Source organism: Meles meles, chromosome 13 (assembly GCF_922984935.1).
Source record: "Meles meles chromosome 13, mMelMel3.1 paternal haplotype, whole genome shotgun sequence".
NCBI classification, from domain to species: domain Eukaryota; kingdom Metazoa; phylum Chordata; class Mammalia; order Carnivora; family Mustelidae; genus Meles; species Meles meles.
In genome coordinates, this window is record NC_060078.1 from 25368453 (window position 1) to 25384160 (window position 15708).

At 39.7% G+C, this 15708-nt stretch overlaps 2 protein-coding genes across 3 annotated transcripts in view; one reads left to right on the forward strand and one right to left on the reverse strand.

Annotated features, from left to right (window-relative positions):
* Positions 1–8825, reverse strand: part of JMJD1C (jumonji domain containing 1C) — a 318317-nt gene extending 309492 nt beyond the window's left edge. Inside the window, exon 1 of the mRNA XM_046027799.1 lies at positions 8723–8825. The gene's annotated coding sequence lies outside the window, so the exon portion shown is untranslated. The remainder of the gene's footprint in view (positions 1–8722) is intronic.
* REEP3 (receptor accessory protein 3) overlaps positions 8329–15708 on the forward strand; it is a 97048-nt gene continuing 89668 nt past the window's right edge. For both annotated transcript variants that reach the window (XM_046027803.1, XM_046027804.1), the window contains exon 1: positions 8329–8567. In XM_046027803.1, coding sequence (XP_045883759.1) covers positions 8536–8567 — 32 coding nt within the window. In that variant the 5' untranslated portion in view covers positions 8329–8535. The remainder of the gene's footprint in view (positions 8568–15708) is intronic.

Genomic DNA, 15708 nt, shown 5'->3' on the forward strand with positions numbered 1-15708 from the left:
TACATTTGTCACAACTGATGAACCCTATATTGAAATATCATTATCACCCAAAATCTAGATTACCTAACAGGTTGGATATATGTTTAATGACATATTTATACCAGTGTATTAACTTACAGAATAGTTTCACTGTCCTAAAATTCCTCTGTACTCTACCTAACCATCTCCTCCTTTGTCCCTAATCCCTGGCAACCATCAATCTTTCTACTGTCTACATAGTCTTGGCTTTTCCAGGATGTCATGTAGTTGGACTCATATAGTATATAGCCTTTGGTTTTTTCCACTTAGTAATATGCATTCAAGTTTCCTCCATGTATTTTCATAGCTTGACACTCATTTCTTTCTAACCATGAATAATCCATTGTCTGGGTGTACCAAACTTTATTTACCCATTCACCTACTGAAAACATGTTGGTTGTTTCCAAGTTTATGTAACTACGAATAAAGCTGATCTAAACATCCATGTGCAGGGTTTTGTGTGGATCTAAGTTTTCAACTCCTTTGGGTAAATAACAAGGAAAGTGATTGCTGGATCTGCTGGATCGGATGTAAGAGTATGTTTAGTTTTGTAAGAAACTGCCAAACTTTCTTCCAAAGTGGCTGTACCATTCTGCATTCCCACCAGCATGAATGAAAGCTCCTGTTGTTCCACATCTTTGCCAGCATTTGTTATTAATGTTTTGGATTTTGGCCATTCTTTTTTTTTTTTTTTTTAAGATTTTATTTATTTATTTGACAGAGAGAAATCACAAGAGAGGCAGGCAGAGAGAGAGGAAGGGAAGCAGGCTCTCCGCTAAGCAGAGAGCCCGATGTGGGACTCGATCCCAGGACCCTGAGATCATGACCTGAGCCGAAGGCAGCGGCTTAACCCACTGAGCCACCCAGGCGCCCCGGATTTTGGCCATTCTAATAAGTGTATAGTAACATCTTGTTTTAATTTAGAATTCCCTTAATGACTTGACATGTGATGTTGAACATCCTTTCATATGCTTACTTGCCATCTGTTTATCTTATTTGGTTCTATGTCTGTTCAGTAATCTTGCCCATTTTTCAATCAGGTTTTGTTTTATTTTGAGTTTTAAGGGTTCTTTGTATATTTTGAAGAACGCTCCTTTATCAAATGTGTCTTTTGCAAATATTTTCTCCCAGTCTGTGCCGTATCTCCGAAATCCCTTGACAATGTCTTTCACAGAGAAGTTTTTTTTTTTATTATTTTAATGAATTCCCACTTATTATTTCTTTCACGGATAACGCCTTTGGTTTTGTATATAAGAAAACCGTTGCCACACACAAGGTCACCTAAGTTGTCTCCTATGTTATCTTCTAGGAGTTTCTGAAGTTTGCAATTTACAGTTAGGCCTATAATACATTTTTACTTAATTTTTGTGAAGGGCATAAGGTCTATGTCTAGATTCATTTCTTTGCACATGGATGTCAAGTTGTACCACAACTATTTGTTGACAAGACTATCTGCTTGAATCCACTGTCTTTGCTCCTTTGTGTTAAAGATCAGTTGACTATAATTACATGGATCTATATCTGGGCTCTCCCTTCTATTCCACTGATCTACTCATGTATGCTTTTGCCAAGACCACAGTGCACTGATTTAATGTGCTTTATAGTAAATCTTGAAGTCAAGTAGTGTCAGTTCTCTGAAGGTCCTTCTCCTTTAAAAATTAGTTGCCTATTTGTGGGTCTTTTGACTTGGCATATAAACTTTAGAATCAGTTTGTCAATATCCACAAAATTCCCTGCTGGGATTTTGATTGGAGCTGTATTAAATCTATAGATCAAGCTGGGAAGAACTGACAGCTGGACAATATTGAGTCTTCCTAACCATGAATATCCCTCATTTAGTTCTTTGACTTTATTCAGAGTTTAGTTTTCCTCTTAGAGATCTCGTAAGTAATTTGTTAGATTTATACCTCAGTAGTTCATGGGGGGGGAGGGGGCATTAAAGTAAACGGCACCGAGCTTTCAATTTCAAATTCTACTTGTTCACTGATTATATATATACATATAGAGAGAGAGAGAGCGCAATGACCTTTTGTATCTTAACTTTGTATCCTACAACCTTACTGAAATTATTTCTAATCTAGGAATTTTTTGTCAGTTCTTTCAGATATTCTACATAGATGACCATGTAGAAATAAAACCACTAAAAAAACAGTTTTATTTCCCCCCAATCAGTCTCATTTTTTTTTCCTCTTTGCTTGCCTTAAGTGCATTAGCTCTGACTTCCAATATGAGGTTGAAAAGCAATGGTGGAAGGGACATCCTTGCCTCATTCCTGACCTTATTAAAGAGCTTCTAATTTCTTACCATTAAGTATAATATTAGCTGTACGTTTTTTAATAAATGTTTTTTATCAAGTTGAAGAAGTTCCCCCTCCAAACCTACCTTATGGAGTTTTTTTAAATCACAAATGGGTGTTAGATTTTGTTATAATCATCTGATTTCTTTTTCTTTAGCCTGTTGATATAACGGATTATATTAAGTAATTTACAATTGCTGAATCAGCCTTGCATACCTGGCATAAATTCCACTTAGCTGTACATGTATAATTCTTTCCACACATTGTTGGATTCAATTGGCTAATATTTTGAGGGTTGTCTTCAGTGTTCATGAGAGATAACTGATCTGTAGTTTTCTTGTAATGTCTTTGGTTTTGGTATTAGGGTAAATGCTGACTTCACAGACTAGAAATAATCCTCTCTCCTTCCATCTTTTGGGAGAGACTATAAAGATGTGGTATAATATCTTCCTTAAATGCTTGGTAGAATTCAACAATGAACCCATCTGGGCCTGGTGCTTTGTTTTGAAAGGTTATTAATGGATTCAATTTTTAAAATAGATACAGGGGGGGTGCCTGGGTGGTTCAGTGGGTTAAAGCCTCTGCCTTCGGCTCAGGTCATGATCCCAGGGTCCTGGGATCGAGCCCCGCATCGGGCTCTCTGCTCAGCAGGGAGTCAGCCTCCCCCTCTCTCTGTGCCTGCCTCTCTGCCTACTTGTGATTTCTGTCAAATAAAAAAAAAATCTTAAAAAAAAAAAAAGACTAACTTCATTGTTTACCCTTGTGAATTTTATTCCATGTGCTTTGAATTACCACTCAAAAACATCAATAAAAAAAATTTTAAGGTCTGGCTAATATACATGGTAGAATTATCAAATATTTCAGCTTTCTGCAAATTATACCACAACCCCTATATGCACCTAAACAATACTTGAAATCATGGATCTACCCTGATTTTAAAATTAGGAACTATGAGGGGTGCCTGGGTGGCTCAGTCGTTATCAGGTCATGATCCCAGGATCCTGGGGTAGAGCCCCCCACCTTGGGCTCCCTGCTTGGCCAGAAGCCTGCCTCTCCCTCTCCCACTTCCCCCGCTCGTGTTCCCTGTCTCACTGTATCTCTTTGTCAAATAAATAAATAAATAAAAACTTAAAAAAAAAAAACTAGGAACTATGATTTAATCTATTCTATTTTAAATGAATAGCAAAAGTGCCCCAAATATGGTTTGCACTACGTGTTTTCCTGCCATTTAACAGAATCAAACACACGACTTGAAGGGGGAAAAAAGTTCTGTTTAAATCCTTCATTATGGTAAGTAAAGCTACTACTTCAAATGTGTAAGAACTTCAGATACTGTCAATTCCTTACAATGTGTGTTCCCTAGATCCAGCCATCACAGACATATTTTGCTTTCATCTTCTTCAGAATCTAATCTTTCCATTCTCCTGCAATCTGATTATCGTATTTGGAATATTACTTTTCTTCATAATTTTATCTCAATGTCGGATGGCAAATTTGACCTCTGTTGTCATCATAATACTGTAAAGCAAATTGGCTAAAATAAAAGAAATATTCATCTAGCAGGAGATGGAAAAAGAACAGGTTCACCTTTTAAGCCATTCTCTTTAGGATACCTCTCCCTCAAACTATTTTCTAAGCAACTGTTAAAGCAGACCCATTTAGTAATTTTAGCCATCCTCCAAATAAAAAATATTTTCAAGCACTTGAAAATATTCCTCCAGTAGGAAGGGGAAGATGACCTAGTATTTAGTACCATTGGCATACTCATTAATAATTACACAAATTAGATACTATCACTCCACCTTGTAATTCTGCTCTCACTACCAGCTCTCCTAGGTACTTTCCTACTCTTTTTTTTCCTAATAAACGAACTCCTTTAACGCATAGAAGATGCACGTTCTACATATCTCCTAGGAATACTAAGTGAAAACGTAGGAGAAAAAGCAATTCTTCTAACAGAGTCCAATTAATTAGCCTTAAGTTTTAAAACCCCTTGCATCTGATAACATTATCAACCTCATTTAAAAGGACTTGCCAAACATCACATTATTGAGGGCAGAAATAGGTCTCCAGATAGAAGGTCCTTTGCCCTAAATATGCTACTTCCCTCCACGTTAAATTCAATACCCACAGAAAAGTGCCTTTGCATAATACAGTGAAGGAAGCACTCCACAGCACAACAAATTAATACTAGTAATATATGTTAAAAAGAAGAAAAAACCATTTAGTATTTATTTATTTATTAATATTTTAATTATTTATTTGACAGAGAGAGACCACAAGTAGGCAGAGAGGCAGGCAAAGAGAGAAGAGGGAGGGAATCAGGCTCCCTGCTGAGCAGAGAGCCCGAAGGACTGGGTCCCAGGACCCTGAGATCATGACCCGAGCCAAAGGCAGCAGCTTAACCCACGGAGCCACCCAGGCGCCCCATTTAGTATTTAAAGAAATAATTTTCTATTTTCTATACAAGAAATGATCTCAAATATGTCAAATGAGACAAAACTTTAAAAGCTTCTATGAGGATGCCTGGGTGGCTCAGTCGTTAAGCATCTGTCTTCAACTTGGGTCATGATCCCAGGGTCCTGGGATTGAGCCCTGCATCAGGCTCTCTACTCAACGGGGAGCCTCCTTCTCCCTCTCCCACTCTCTCTGCTTGTGTGCCCTCTCTTGTTCCGTCTCTCTCTGTCAAATAAATAAAACCTTCAAAAAAAAAAAAAAAAAAAAAAAGCTTCTAGGCCACAGGTTATACATTTCTTTTTCTTCCAAGTCTCTAGAGCCTTGCCTCACACCACAAAGCACTTTTTGATGGCCACCTACTAGAGGATCTCTACCATCCAAGATTCAGACCAATACATAGAGATGAGAAACACCTACTACTAAAATCTGGGCACTTTCCATAAGAGACTCCTTATCAGATGAATTTACTCTTATTAGCCCAAGAATTCTGAACCTTATCAGACTCAGTGTTTCCCCTCCATAAAATATTTTCCAACTTTATCATTATCATTTATTCATTATCACCCTGAAATGAAATTAATAACAATCTTCCTTACAAACAAAACCATATACCCTAAATATAAATGTAAAAGGAAAATGAAAATAACTTATAAGATAATAAGTATTTCAATGTTAATCCTGAAACAAAACTGAACTAGAAGACATATTAATTAGTACATGAAAATGACAGCAAAGTGGTTTGTGATGCAATTTTCCAAAACTGTAAATAACTCTTGTTCAAGTTGTGAACAAAACAAATCTTCCTTTCACACAACATTTGCATGTGGAAATAGAGACTGGAAAGTTCAGTCTCAGTTAAAACCATTAGTTTATATGTAAAATGGATTCCAATACTTATGAATACACAAATGTCAGGCAGGATATTCCTAGTCATATATGACCTGGGAACATTCTTTGCTCACAGTAGCCCACGCACTGCAAAAAGTATAACATCCCTAGTCCCCACCCATTAAATGCTAGTGGTTAGCCCCAACCACCGAACAAAAAACTTGCCTCCCAACTTCCTCCAAGAGGGCACTCCCCATCTGGACCTACTTTCTTAGTCACATTTGACTATCACAGTATAATGTCAAGAAAACTCATGAAGAATGGACTAGTTTCAGTCCATTTCAGTTTCACCTATGAACTATATGGTCATTGGCAGTGAGCTCCCTAAACCTCAGTTTCTTGTATATCAAATGGGGATAAACACTACCTACACCTTTTGGGTTGTAAAGGTTGATTCCACAACATGTGCTTAGCACAGGGCAGGTGGTTTCCAGCAAATGGCATATTGAGATGTATAAAGAAGGAGGTTGTTCCAGATTGAGAACAGCAAAAAGTGATATGAATATGGAAGAGTCTGAAGATAAAATAAGCGTACAAAATGAAATTTAACACACAGCAGCCTTGGGACATTTGAGAGCAGCCAAGAGTCCTATATATCTCAGCAACCCCTGAAGGCATATATTACAGTGAAGGCAGTGAAATAATATTCAGAATGAATGACCCCCAAATTAAGAACACAAGAAAGACATCTTTAAGATACTTCCGCAGTACATGGCTGAAATTCCATAAAGCTCCAATACAAACAAACTTAACAAACAAAGCTCCAATACTAACAAACTTTTCAAACTTATTCAAACTTCCCTTGGGCAATTATCCTATTCTACAGCCTTGGAAAACACAAAAGATATCCAACATACCAAGTCTGTCCTCAAACATTTTACCATCCAGTAGATTAGACATCAGTAAAACATAGCTATAATATAAAGCGGAATGAAATAGGCATTAAATAGAAATTCAACTAATAAATTATGGGGGCCACGGAAAAATTATGAATAATTTTCACTGGGGAAAATCAAGGACATCCCATGGCATAGCACTCTGAAAAACAAAGATTGTGATAGGTAGAGAATGGAGAGTAAATCATTGAAGAAAAAAATAAAGTCTGGGAAAAAGTACTGGGCATATAAATACAATTTGGTTCAGAGAAGAGAGCTAGGGAAAAAGTAGGGGTCCCAAAGCGTTGGGAAAGCAGTAAAAACTCAGGTTGTAAAAACATTTCAGGACCTGTTCATGGATGGATTTAAGTGCTATTCAGATGAGTCTGAGTTTTATTGGGCAAGAGTTTTCCAGAAAACTGGTACTAATGTGACACACCTGATCCCCAAAGAATGCTGAATAATAGCCAACAATAAGATTCCAAATACAAATATTCATTAATGAGATTCCTAAAACTAAAATACATATTCTTAATATGAGTAAATAACAAAAAGAACCCAACCCTAAAGTAGAAACCAACTTCTGGGCTCAATTCTTAAGTAAAAATAGTATTACTAAATTTATTGAACCTGGGAACTTAAAAGAACTCAGAATAATCTTATACATGCCATCCATCTTCTTCCAAGCAAGTTGGAGAACTTCCTAAACATGTTATTTAGCAGTGCCTCATGTCACTCTGAAAGGCAAGAGGTAAGCTACAGTATTATTAGTCCCTTTTTACTATGAAGAAACTGAGGGACAAAAAATAAATTACATGGTCACAAAGTAAGCTGATTTCTAGGACTTTAATTAAAGGCTTGAAGCCGACATTTCATCCTCTATTCTTTGTACCACCTGAGTATTAGAATTACCTTTTACTGTCCTGTGAACTGGGAAGGGGGGGGGGGGAAGACAAGACTAAACTTGAAGATCAGTTTCTCAATTTGGTACTGCCACCAAAAAACTGTTTTTAAACCCCGTCTCCTGAAATCACGCTATCTGCAAGAACTGCAAGGAGCAGGCAGTAACCCAACCTCCCCCCATAAAGACAAATGTATAGCAGAGCAGGTGAGGAATCCCAGGCCCAGTTTTTACTTTGAATACCTGGCAGTCTCAGACGTGTGTCTGTAAAACAGGCTTTGCAGATGTTGCGACTGGAAAGGTGCTCTGAGAGGCCCAAAGCAGTGATATCGATACACCCACTGCTGCAAACATGAAATCCAATGCCATCCTCCTCTGCCCCTCCCTGCACTGCACCACGCACCAGGAGACTCCTGGTATACACCGAGGCCTGTGCAAGGATCCTCCCGACGTTTCCCTTAAAATGCCCTACTTTGAGGATGCCCAGGACGCTGGGCCTCAGTGAACGGAGGCGACACGGGATATGGCTACACACATCTCAAGATCTTGCCTCCCCAGATTCTAGGGCCTGATTCAGGAGTCTATCGGACATAGAGTTCCTGCTATTTTTTCACACACCTAATCACAATCCCTACCCGCAAGTTCCCTGTCTCAGCCTCCCGCCACCCCCTCTTCCCCTCCACGCCAGCTGGGTGTCCCAGAGATGTAAATAGAAGGAAGGTGGAGGTTCGAGCGCAGAGGCCCGGGCCGCGAGGCTTCCCGGCGGGGCCCGGGGTCCCCACCGCCCAGCCCTAGGAGCACGGCCGCCCAGACCCGGCCTCGGCCGACGCGCCGCCGCCGCCGCCGCCGCCTATCAGCGGAGTGCAGGGGCGGGGCCGGCTGGGTTCGGCGGCGGCTCGGTCGCGGGCGGGGACGGGCGGGGGACCGACCGCCGCGCAGCTCCAGCCGCTGCGCTCATACACCCGGCCCGGCTCCCGAGGGCGCCAGCGCGGCCCGGGGGAGCGCGAGGAGCCGGCGAGCGCGCGGCCTGCCGTTGGCGGCCTGGTCCGCCACGCTTGGCGCCCACCCGTCCCCGAGCTGGGGTCCAAGCCCCCGGGAAGATGGTGTCCTGGATGATCTCCAGAGCCGTGGTGTAAGTGCAGCTCACGGCACCCGCCGCCCGCGAAAGTCCCGGGGAAGGCGTAGGGAGGGGCAGGGGCTAGGAGAGGGGAAGGCCCAGGCCTGGGCAGGGGAGTGCTGGCTCGGCCCCGGGCCTGCCCGGGGGCTGGGGGCCCTCGGCCTCCTCACCCTGGTCCACGTTGCTGCGGGGCTCCCTGCGGCGGACGAAGGCCCGGCGGCGGCGGCGGCGGCTGCGGCGCGGCCGGGCTGCGTGCTGCGCGGCGGCCCTGCTCCCGAGGCGCTGGCGGGCGGGCGCGCTAGGCAGAAGGCGCGCGCTCCCCGCGCTGCGCGGCACCGCCCTGTGGGCCTGGGAGCGGCGCGCCTCGCGGCGGCGCCCTGCGCAGGCTCCGCAGACGCTGAGCGCGGGAGGCCCGGCGATCCTCCCAAGGATGCGGCGGCGGCTGCGGCGTCGAGCCTTTGTATCCCGCGGTTGGTGTAGTGCGGTGTCTCTCTAGGCGGCAGAATGCCATTCGGTCACGTGTGGTAGGAGGAGAGATTTGTCTAAAAACCTGAGACCGCTCCTAGCTCAGATCCCTGGGAGAGAGCCCAGTTGCCCCAAGATTTGCAGCTTACCTAGAAAGACGCTCCTATGGAATGGTGACGCCCGCTTGTTCGCCCAGATCGCAGAATTTGGCCCTATCTTGTCAGAGATGTTTGCTAAGTGATTGAGAGGCTGCAGGTGCCTGTTGCCTTTATTCAAATTATAGGTTAATTTCACTGTGCTCTTATCAACAAGTGCTACAGGTACAGAAAAAAAAAAAAACCGCAACTCCACTAAAAGTATTTGTTTCACTACAATTTGAACTGATTTTCTCCCTTCCTCCTCACCTCAACCCCCCACTCTTCCAAAAAAAAAAAAAAAACCACAAAGTAAACAGTGACGTAGGTACAGCCAGGAGCCCGTGGATTCATTATTCATGATCTCTGTAGGAGTAATATTACCTCAGTACCTTTATGAAATGTTTTTGTGAGGTAGCAGGCTTCTCCGATTAGCTTTAGAATGTGGAAAAAATAACATTACCAGATTTTCATATTTTGTTTTTCACTGGGAAAAAAGGAGCTAAATTTTCTGCGAGTTTTGGTTTTGGGGGAGTGAATCAGTCACTTAGTAGCTCTATTCAACTTGATTTGCAATAGCCTTCTAAATTTATATTTGATTGCCTTAATGAAATTTGTCCTACCTCCCTACAGTTTCTAGATTTAAAGCTTCAGAGCTTCCTGCGTTCATCTGTACAGAACTAAAAATCGGGAAATAAAAACATACTACATATGTCTTCAGATCTTTTTTTTTTTAGCCTTTTTAAGCCTTTGAGTGTCATTTACATAATACAGGTATACCTTTCTTGACCTAGCAGGTGTATAACAGGTGTGTGTCTGCACCTAGATATTGTATATCAGGTGTGTGTCTGCACCTAGTAATTGAAGTAGCTGTACTATTTTTTTTTTAACTCTGGTTTCCTTTGACCAATTTTCTTTTTTTAACAGAAAATCATGAAGTACTTTGATGTAGTTTGCATTACTCAACTCAAATTTTTGTTTTTGATCATTGACTATGAATATGAAAGTCTTTTCTAGGTGCTACCTATAACACAAAAGTTATTAACGATGTTAATGAAACTGACAGTTCAGATATACTCATACCTGTAGTACAGATGACAGTATCAAGTCCTATAAGAGTTACACCCACTGCTATAGGGGTTAGATAAGGAGGGAATTAAATCTGGTTGGAGAATCAGAAAAAAACAAGGGAAATTATATTTGAGATGGTCCTTAGAGGACCATCTGAATTTAGACAGCCAAAGATGAAAGAGTAAAGGATTCCAGATAAAGCGATTGTTGTGAGCCAAAACACAGGAGGGTAAGCCCAGATAAGTTACAGGGAACTTGAGGGACTGGAGAGAGAGAGAGCGAGCTGGAAAGATAGAACAGGGCCTGTTTTCAAGGAATTTAAGGAAAAAGTGATAAATTTTGTTAGGTAATGGTGGCTTTGCATTGGAGGATTCTCTTCCTTGCTGAGTGAGATGGTTGTGAATGAGGAAACACTGAAGACAACTGGAGAGAGGAGATTAAAGCCTGCAGTGCTAGAATCTATGGAATTTGAAGTGTGAGGCAAAAGAAAAGAAACCAAAGTGTAAGGGAGAAAAGGTTATAGAATTGTATTTCATGAGCCATTGAACCATTAGCATACTAGAAAGCACAATTGTCAAGAATAATAAGCATCATTATCTTTTGCCCCGTGCTCAATTTTTCAATCTCTAAGCACTAAATATTTTCTACTCCTTTGATTGTACCAAAGGGACACAAAAGCCCAGTCCCAGGATGGACACACACTTGGAAACTTTTTTTCATGCCAGGAGATAGAATTTATTTACATTCTTTTTAACCCACGGTACAGCCAGCTTAGTTTTGAGCCCGAAGAAAGATCAGACAGTTCTCTCAAAGTGAACCTTTGGTGGCTTGCGCAGGGAACACAAGGAACTTCAGAGTTCCCTGTGTGCGTGAGCGCTTTCTCCCCAGACCTTGTAGTAGATATCGGAGGAAGAACACTGGCTTTGGAATCAGGTCTGGATGCCACTTAATAGCTGCGTGCTGCTGGGCAATGTGCTAAACTCATCCGAGCGTCTGCCTTTCTTAAAGAGGTTATAATATTAAACTACTATTAAAACTGTTGTATTAAAACTATTGTAAGGTGATGTAAAACACCAGATGTGTTGCCTGACATTTATTCTGCACTTAAAAAATATAATAGATACAGATATTTCTTATCGGGAAGGGGAATAAGATAGTATAGAAAGAAATATTATCGGGCTGTCATCAGGAAACCTGGAATTTAGAACTAGCTTTAGTTATAGTAACCACCTGAATAACCTTGAGTCAGCCCCTCAAGATTACGGTCCTCAGTTTCTTTCTCTGTAGAGGTAAAGGGATCTAGTAATCTGAACTCTTCTTGTACAGGTCTAGCATTCTGTATTGGTATGAAATAGTTTTATTTTGTTTTGTTTTTCCATTCTGTTTAAAGTCATTTTTAACTTGCAGGCAAGATTGAAAAATTAATTAGCAATCATTAAGGGATAGTAGTCTGAGATTACCAAGTGATATTTTGTTCATTTGTGATTACCTATCGCTTACCTTTTGAAACATGACTCTTACAGGATGAGCGAAATCCCACTTTTAGAACTTTCCTTACTTGGGTATATATCATATGGTTAAGATCAGGATGAAAGATTGCCTGAATTCAGATATCAGCTATGCCATTTATTGGCTACAACTTACCCCATAGGATTAAATGTGTCCATATACATAATGTTTATAGTCCAGCATTGGACACATGGTAAATATTCAGTATTAGTAGTTGTTATCAGAACAAGGGAGAACATATTCTCCTATAGTCCCAGCATACTGAATGTTTAACTGTTTTTAATTTACATTTTTCTTTGTCTCATTGTAGGTGACATAGTTGTAATTAGAGTATAGTAAAAAAAAAAGTTTTATATTATCCTTACTATATTGTAAGCATCTTCTGTCTTCTCTGAAATCATATTTTATCTCTTTTGTAATCAGGCCAAAATTCATGATTTTCATAACCATTCATTTTTTAAATTTTCCTCTTAGATCATATTTAATATTTCACTATCATAACTAAAGTTAATTATAATGTACAGTGAACATCATTTATATATACTTTTTTCTTTAAGTATTTTCTTAGGCTGAATATCCAAGAGAAGTATTTGAGTCAAAGGCTATGAATATTTTTATGACTATTGATATGAATTGCCAAATTGCTGTCCAAAATGATGTTAATATTTTACATTGCCACCAACAGTGTCTGATTACTGTCTTTCCCACAGTGTAGCCAGATTTGGGTATTTCAATTTTTTCATATTTTCTTAGTAAATATGACAGATCTAATTGTTTTCTTTTGGATTTTACTATTAGCAAGCTTTAATATTTGTCCTGATATTTCTTGTATCTCCTGTTGTACAAATATTCTGTATGTAGTTTACCCATTTATTTCTTGGTTACTTGATAATTACTTGTTTGTCTGAGCTCCTTATTTAATTAACCTTAAATCATATTTGATTTAAATGTTTCTCAATCTACACTTTTCTTTAGATATTTTATTTTTTAGTTGAAAAGAGGATTTATAGTCTTAACACAGTTCAACTTCTTCATTTTTTACATTGTGATTTCTTTTTCTTCTAAATATAGAATACTAATTACTCTAGACATTTGGTAAGTACTACTTTCTCATGTAGAATTAGATTAATTTGGAGACCTTTTTAATTCTATATGTCTGTATTTCCCTTTTTACATTAATAACACTTTTATTTGGTTTTGGCATAATTTTATTATCTGGCAGAAGTAAGTTGATCCTCTTCGATTGTATTTAATGGGTATCTTTAAAGTCTAAATTATGTACCTTAAAAACCATACTCCAGCAGTTTTCTCCCTTCTTTCCAGCATGTTTTCTCACTCTCTTGGATCTTTGTCAGCAAACATGCTATCATTTCTCCCATTTAACAAAAAATTCTTTCAGCTGACTTTTCATCTTACTATCCCATTTCCCTCTACCATGCCTTTTAAAGCAAAAATTCCTCAAAAGAACAATCAATATACACTTTTTCTACTTCTTCTCCTTTGAGTCACTCTCGAACCCACATCATATAGGCTTTACCACCAACCACTCCACTGAATTGCCATTCTCTAGGTCAAGAGGTGACCTCCATATGACCAAGTTGTTAGGTCCTCATCTAACTTATCAGGAGCTTTTAGTACAGTTGCTCACTTTGTCCTTGAAGTGCTTCCTTTACTTGTTTCCAAGAAACCTTGTTTTCATACTCTTCCTAACTCACTGGCGTTCCCTACTCTGTCTCCCTTGCCACATTCCTCCACATGCTCTGACTTCTTAAAGTTGGCAGGTGCAGGAGTTCAGTTCCTAGATTTTTTTTCTCTTTTCTATGAGCACTCTCATAATTCACATCTCCAACCCAGACCTCTGTGCTGAACTCATGATCATATATATTTTCAGGTGCCTACTTCAGTTGGAAACATCTGAAAGTCATCTCAAACTTAAGATACCCAAAACTGAGCTGCATTTCCTTCCCAGCCTGCACCAGCTCAGTTAATGACAGCTTAGTCCTTCCAGTAGGTCAGGCCAAAAACCTTGGGATTATCCTTGATACTGGTTTTTCTCTCATTGCCTGCATGGAATCCTACAGCAAATCTTGTTGGCTCTGCCTTCAAAATATACACGGGATCCCCCCAGTTTTCATCACCTTTACTTATGTTACTATAGTCCAAGCAAGCATCATCTCTTAAAAGTGTTATTGTAATAGCATCCTGCTTCTCCCCTTTGTGTGTTGAGATCATGTAGGATTAATGAAAAACATCTTGAGTAGTTTTTAAATCCTTGTGGAAGTTTGAGGACAGTCACAATTTATAAGTGATATTTTTCTCCCTTGATATGAGCTTTACATACTTTTAAATGGTTGTAAAATCTCAGTGATGGCTAAATTTATCTTCTTTTAATTAGGTTAAAGTAGATTTTATTTTCCAGTTTTGATGAGATTTATCATGTGAATAACTGAAGTGTTTAGGATTTGTGTCTAAGAATAGGATACTTACAGAAATTGCACTCAGGCCATGAGAAATAAAGTAAATAGGAGCAAGATTTTCAAGGAAATTGAGCACATTAAAAGCTTAAAAATATAATTTGTCATGAATGTCCTGTAAGAGATCATCTTTTCTGTCTTCCTTCGCTGACAGAAAACACATCCTAAACTATTGGGTCTTGTTTTCATTGCAGAGGCCAGAACTTCCAACAAGATTCCTTTATGAGCCTTCATCTCAGAAACAATTTGCTTTTGTTCATTTTTTGTGACCGTGGGTATATTAACTATTTCTTCTTCCACTGCATATTTGAACTCTTTAAGGATGGAGATTTTTATTTTCTCCTCTTTTGGTATAGATTATAATGTTTAAATAAAGAGTGTCTTATAATAATAATGGCATAAATAGGTAATTTAAATATCTTAAATAGAGGCATCAGGGTGGCTCAGTAGTTAAGTGTCTGCTCAGGTCATGATCCCAGGATCAGGGGATTGAGCCCACATTTATCTCCCTATTCAGAGGGAAGCCTGCTTCTTCCTCTCCCACTCCTCCTGCTTGTGCTCCCTCTCTCGCTGTGTCCCTCCCTATCAAATAAATAAATAAAATCTTTTAAAAATAAATGAATAAATAAATATGTTACTGTTTTGTCAAGTGGAAAAAAACTACTGCTGAGTCTCTGCTAAGCAGAACATGAACTTTTTATGTCATCGATTATGCCTTTGCACTAAATTAGCCCTTTTGTGTATTTATAAAGTTAAATAAAAGGTTATAAGTGAAAGTTATTGTGTTACAAATGTCTTCATGTTTACAAAACGGTTAAGAGTTTACGCATACTTTTATCCCTATTACTGAAGTAAAGTTATCAGCTTCAGTCATGTGAAATTTACAGCAGCCACTATGACTGAAAATCAGGTGAAATAGTGTACTTACTAAGAGACTGTGAAAAGAGAAAACAGCAGTTGGGATGGAAATATTGAACACTGGCAAAAGATTTTAAAAACACTCTAGCTAATGTTAGAATATTATATGGCCATTCATAATGATATGCAAAGTATTTTTAATTTCATTTGAAGAGCTTTTAAATATGGCTAGGTTTCTTAATCTAGCACTTTTGACATTTTGGACTGGATAATCCTTTCTTGAGAATGCCTGTCCTGTTCACTGTAGGATGTTTAACAGCATCCCTGGCCTCTCCCCCACTAGATGCCTTTGGTACCTCCCAGTTATGACAGCCAAAAATGTCTCCAGATATTGCCATATGTTACCTAGTGGGCAGAATTGCCACTGGCTGAGAACTACTCTTAAATGAAAAGAGAAGAAAAATATGTATGGGAGGGAATGAACTAGAAGCTGTGCGACAGGCACCTGGGTGGCTGGCTCAGTTGGTTAAGCCTTTCTCTCAGGTCACGGTCTCAGGGTCCTGGGATGGAGCCCCAGGCCTCTTTGAGCTCCCTGCTCACCGGGGAGTCGGCTTCCCCTCTCCCTTTGCCCCTCCCCATGCTTGT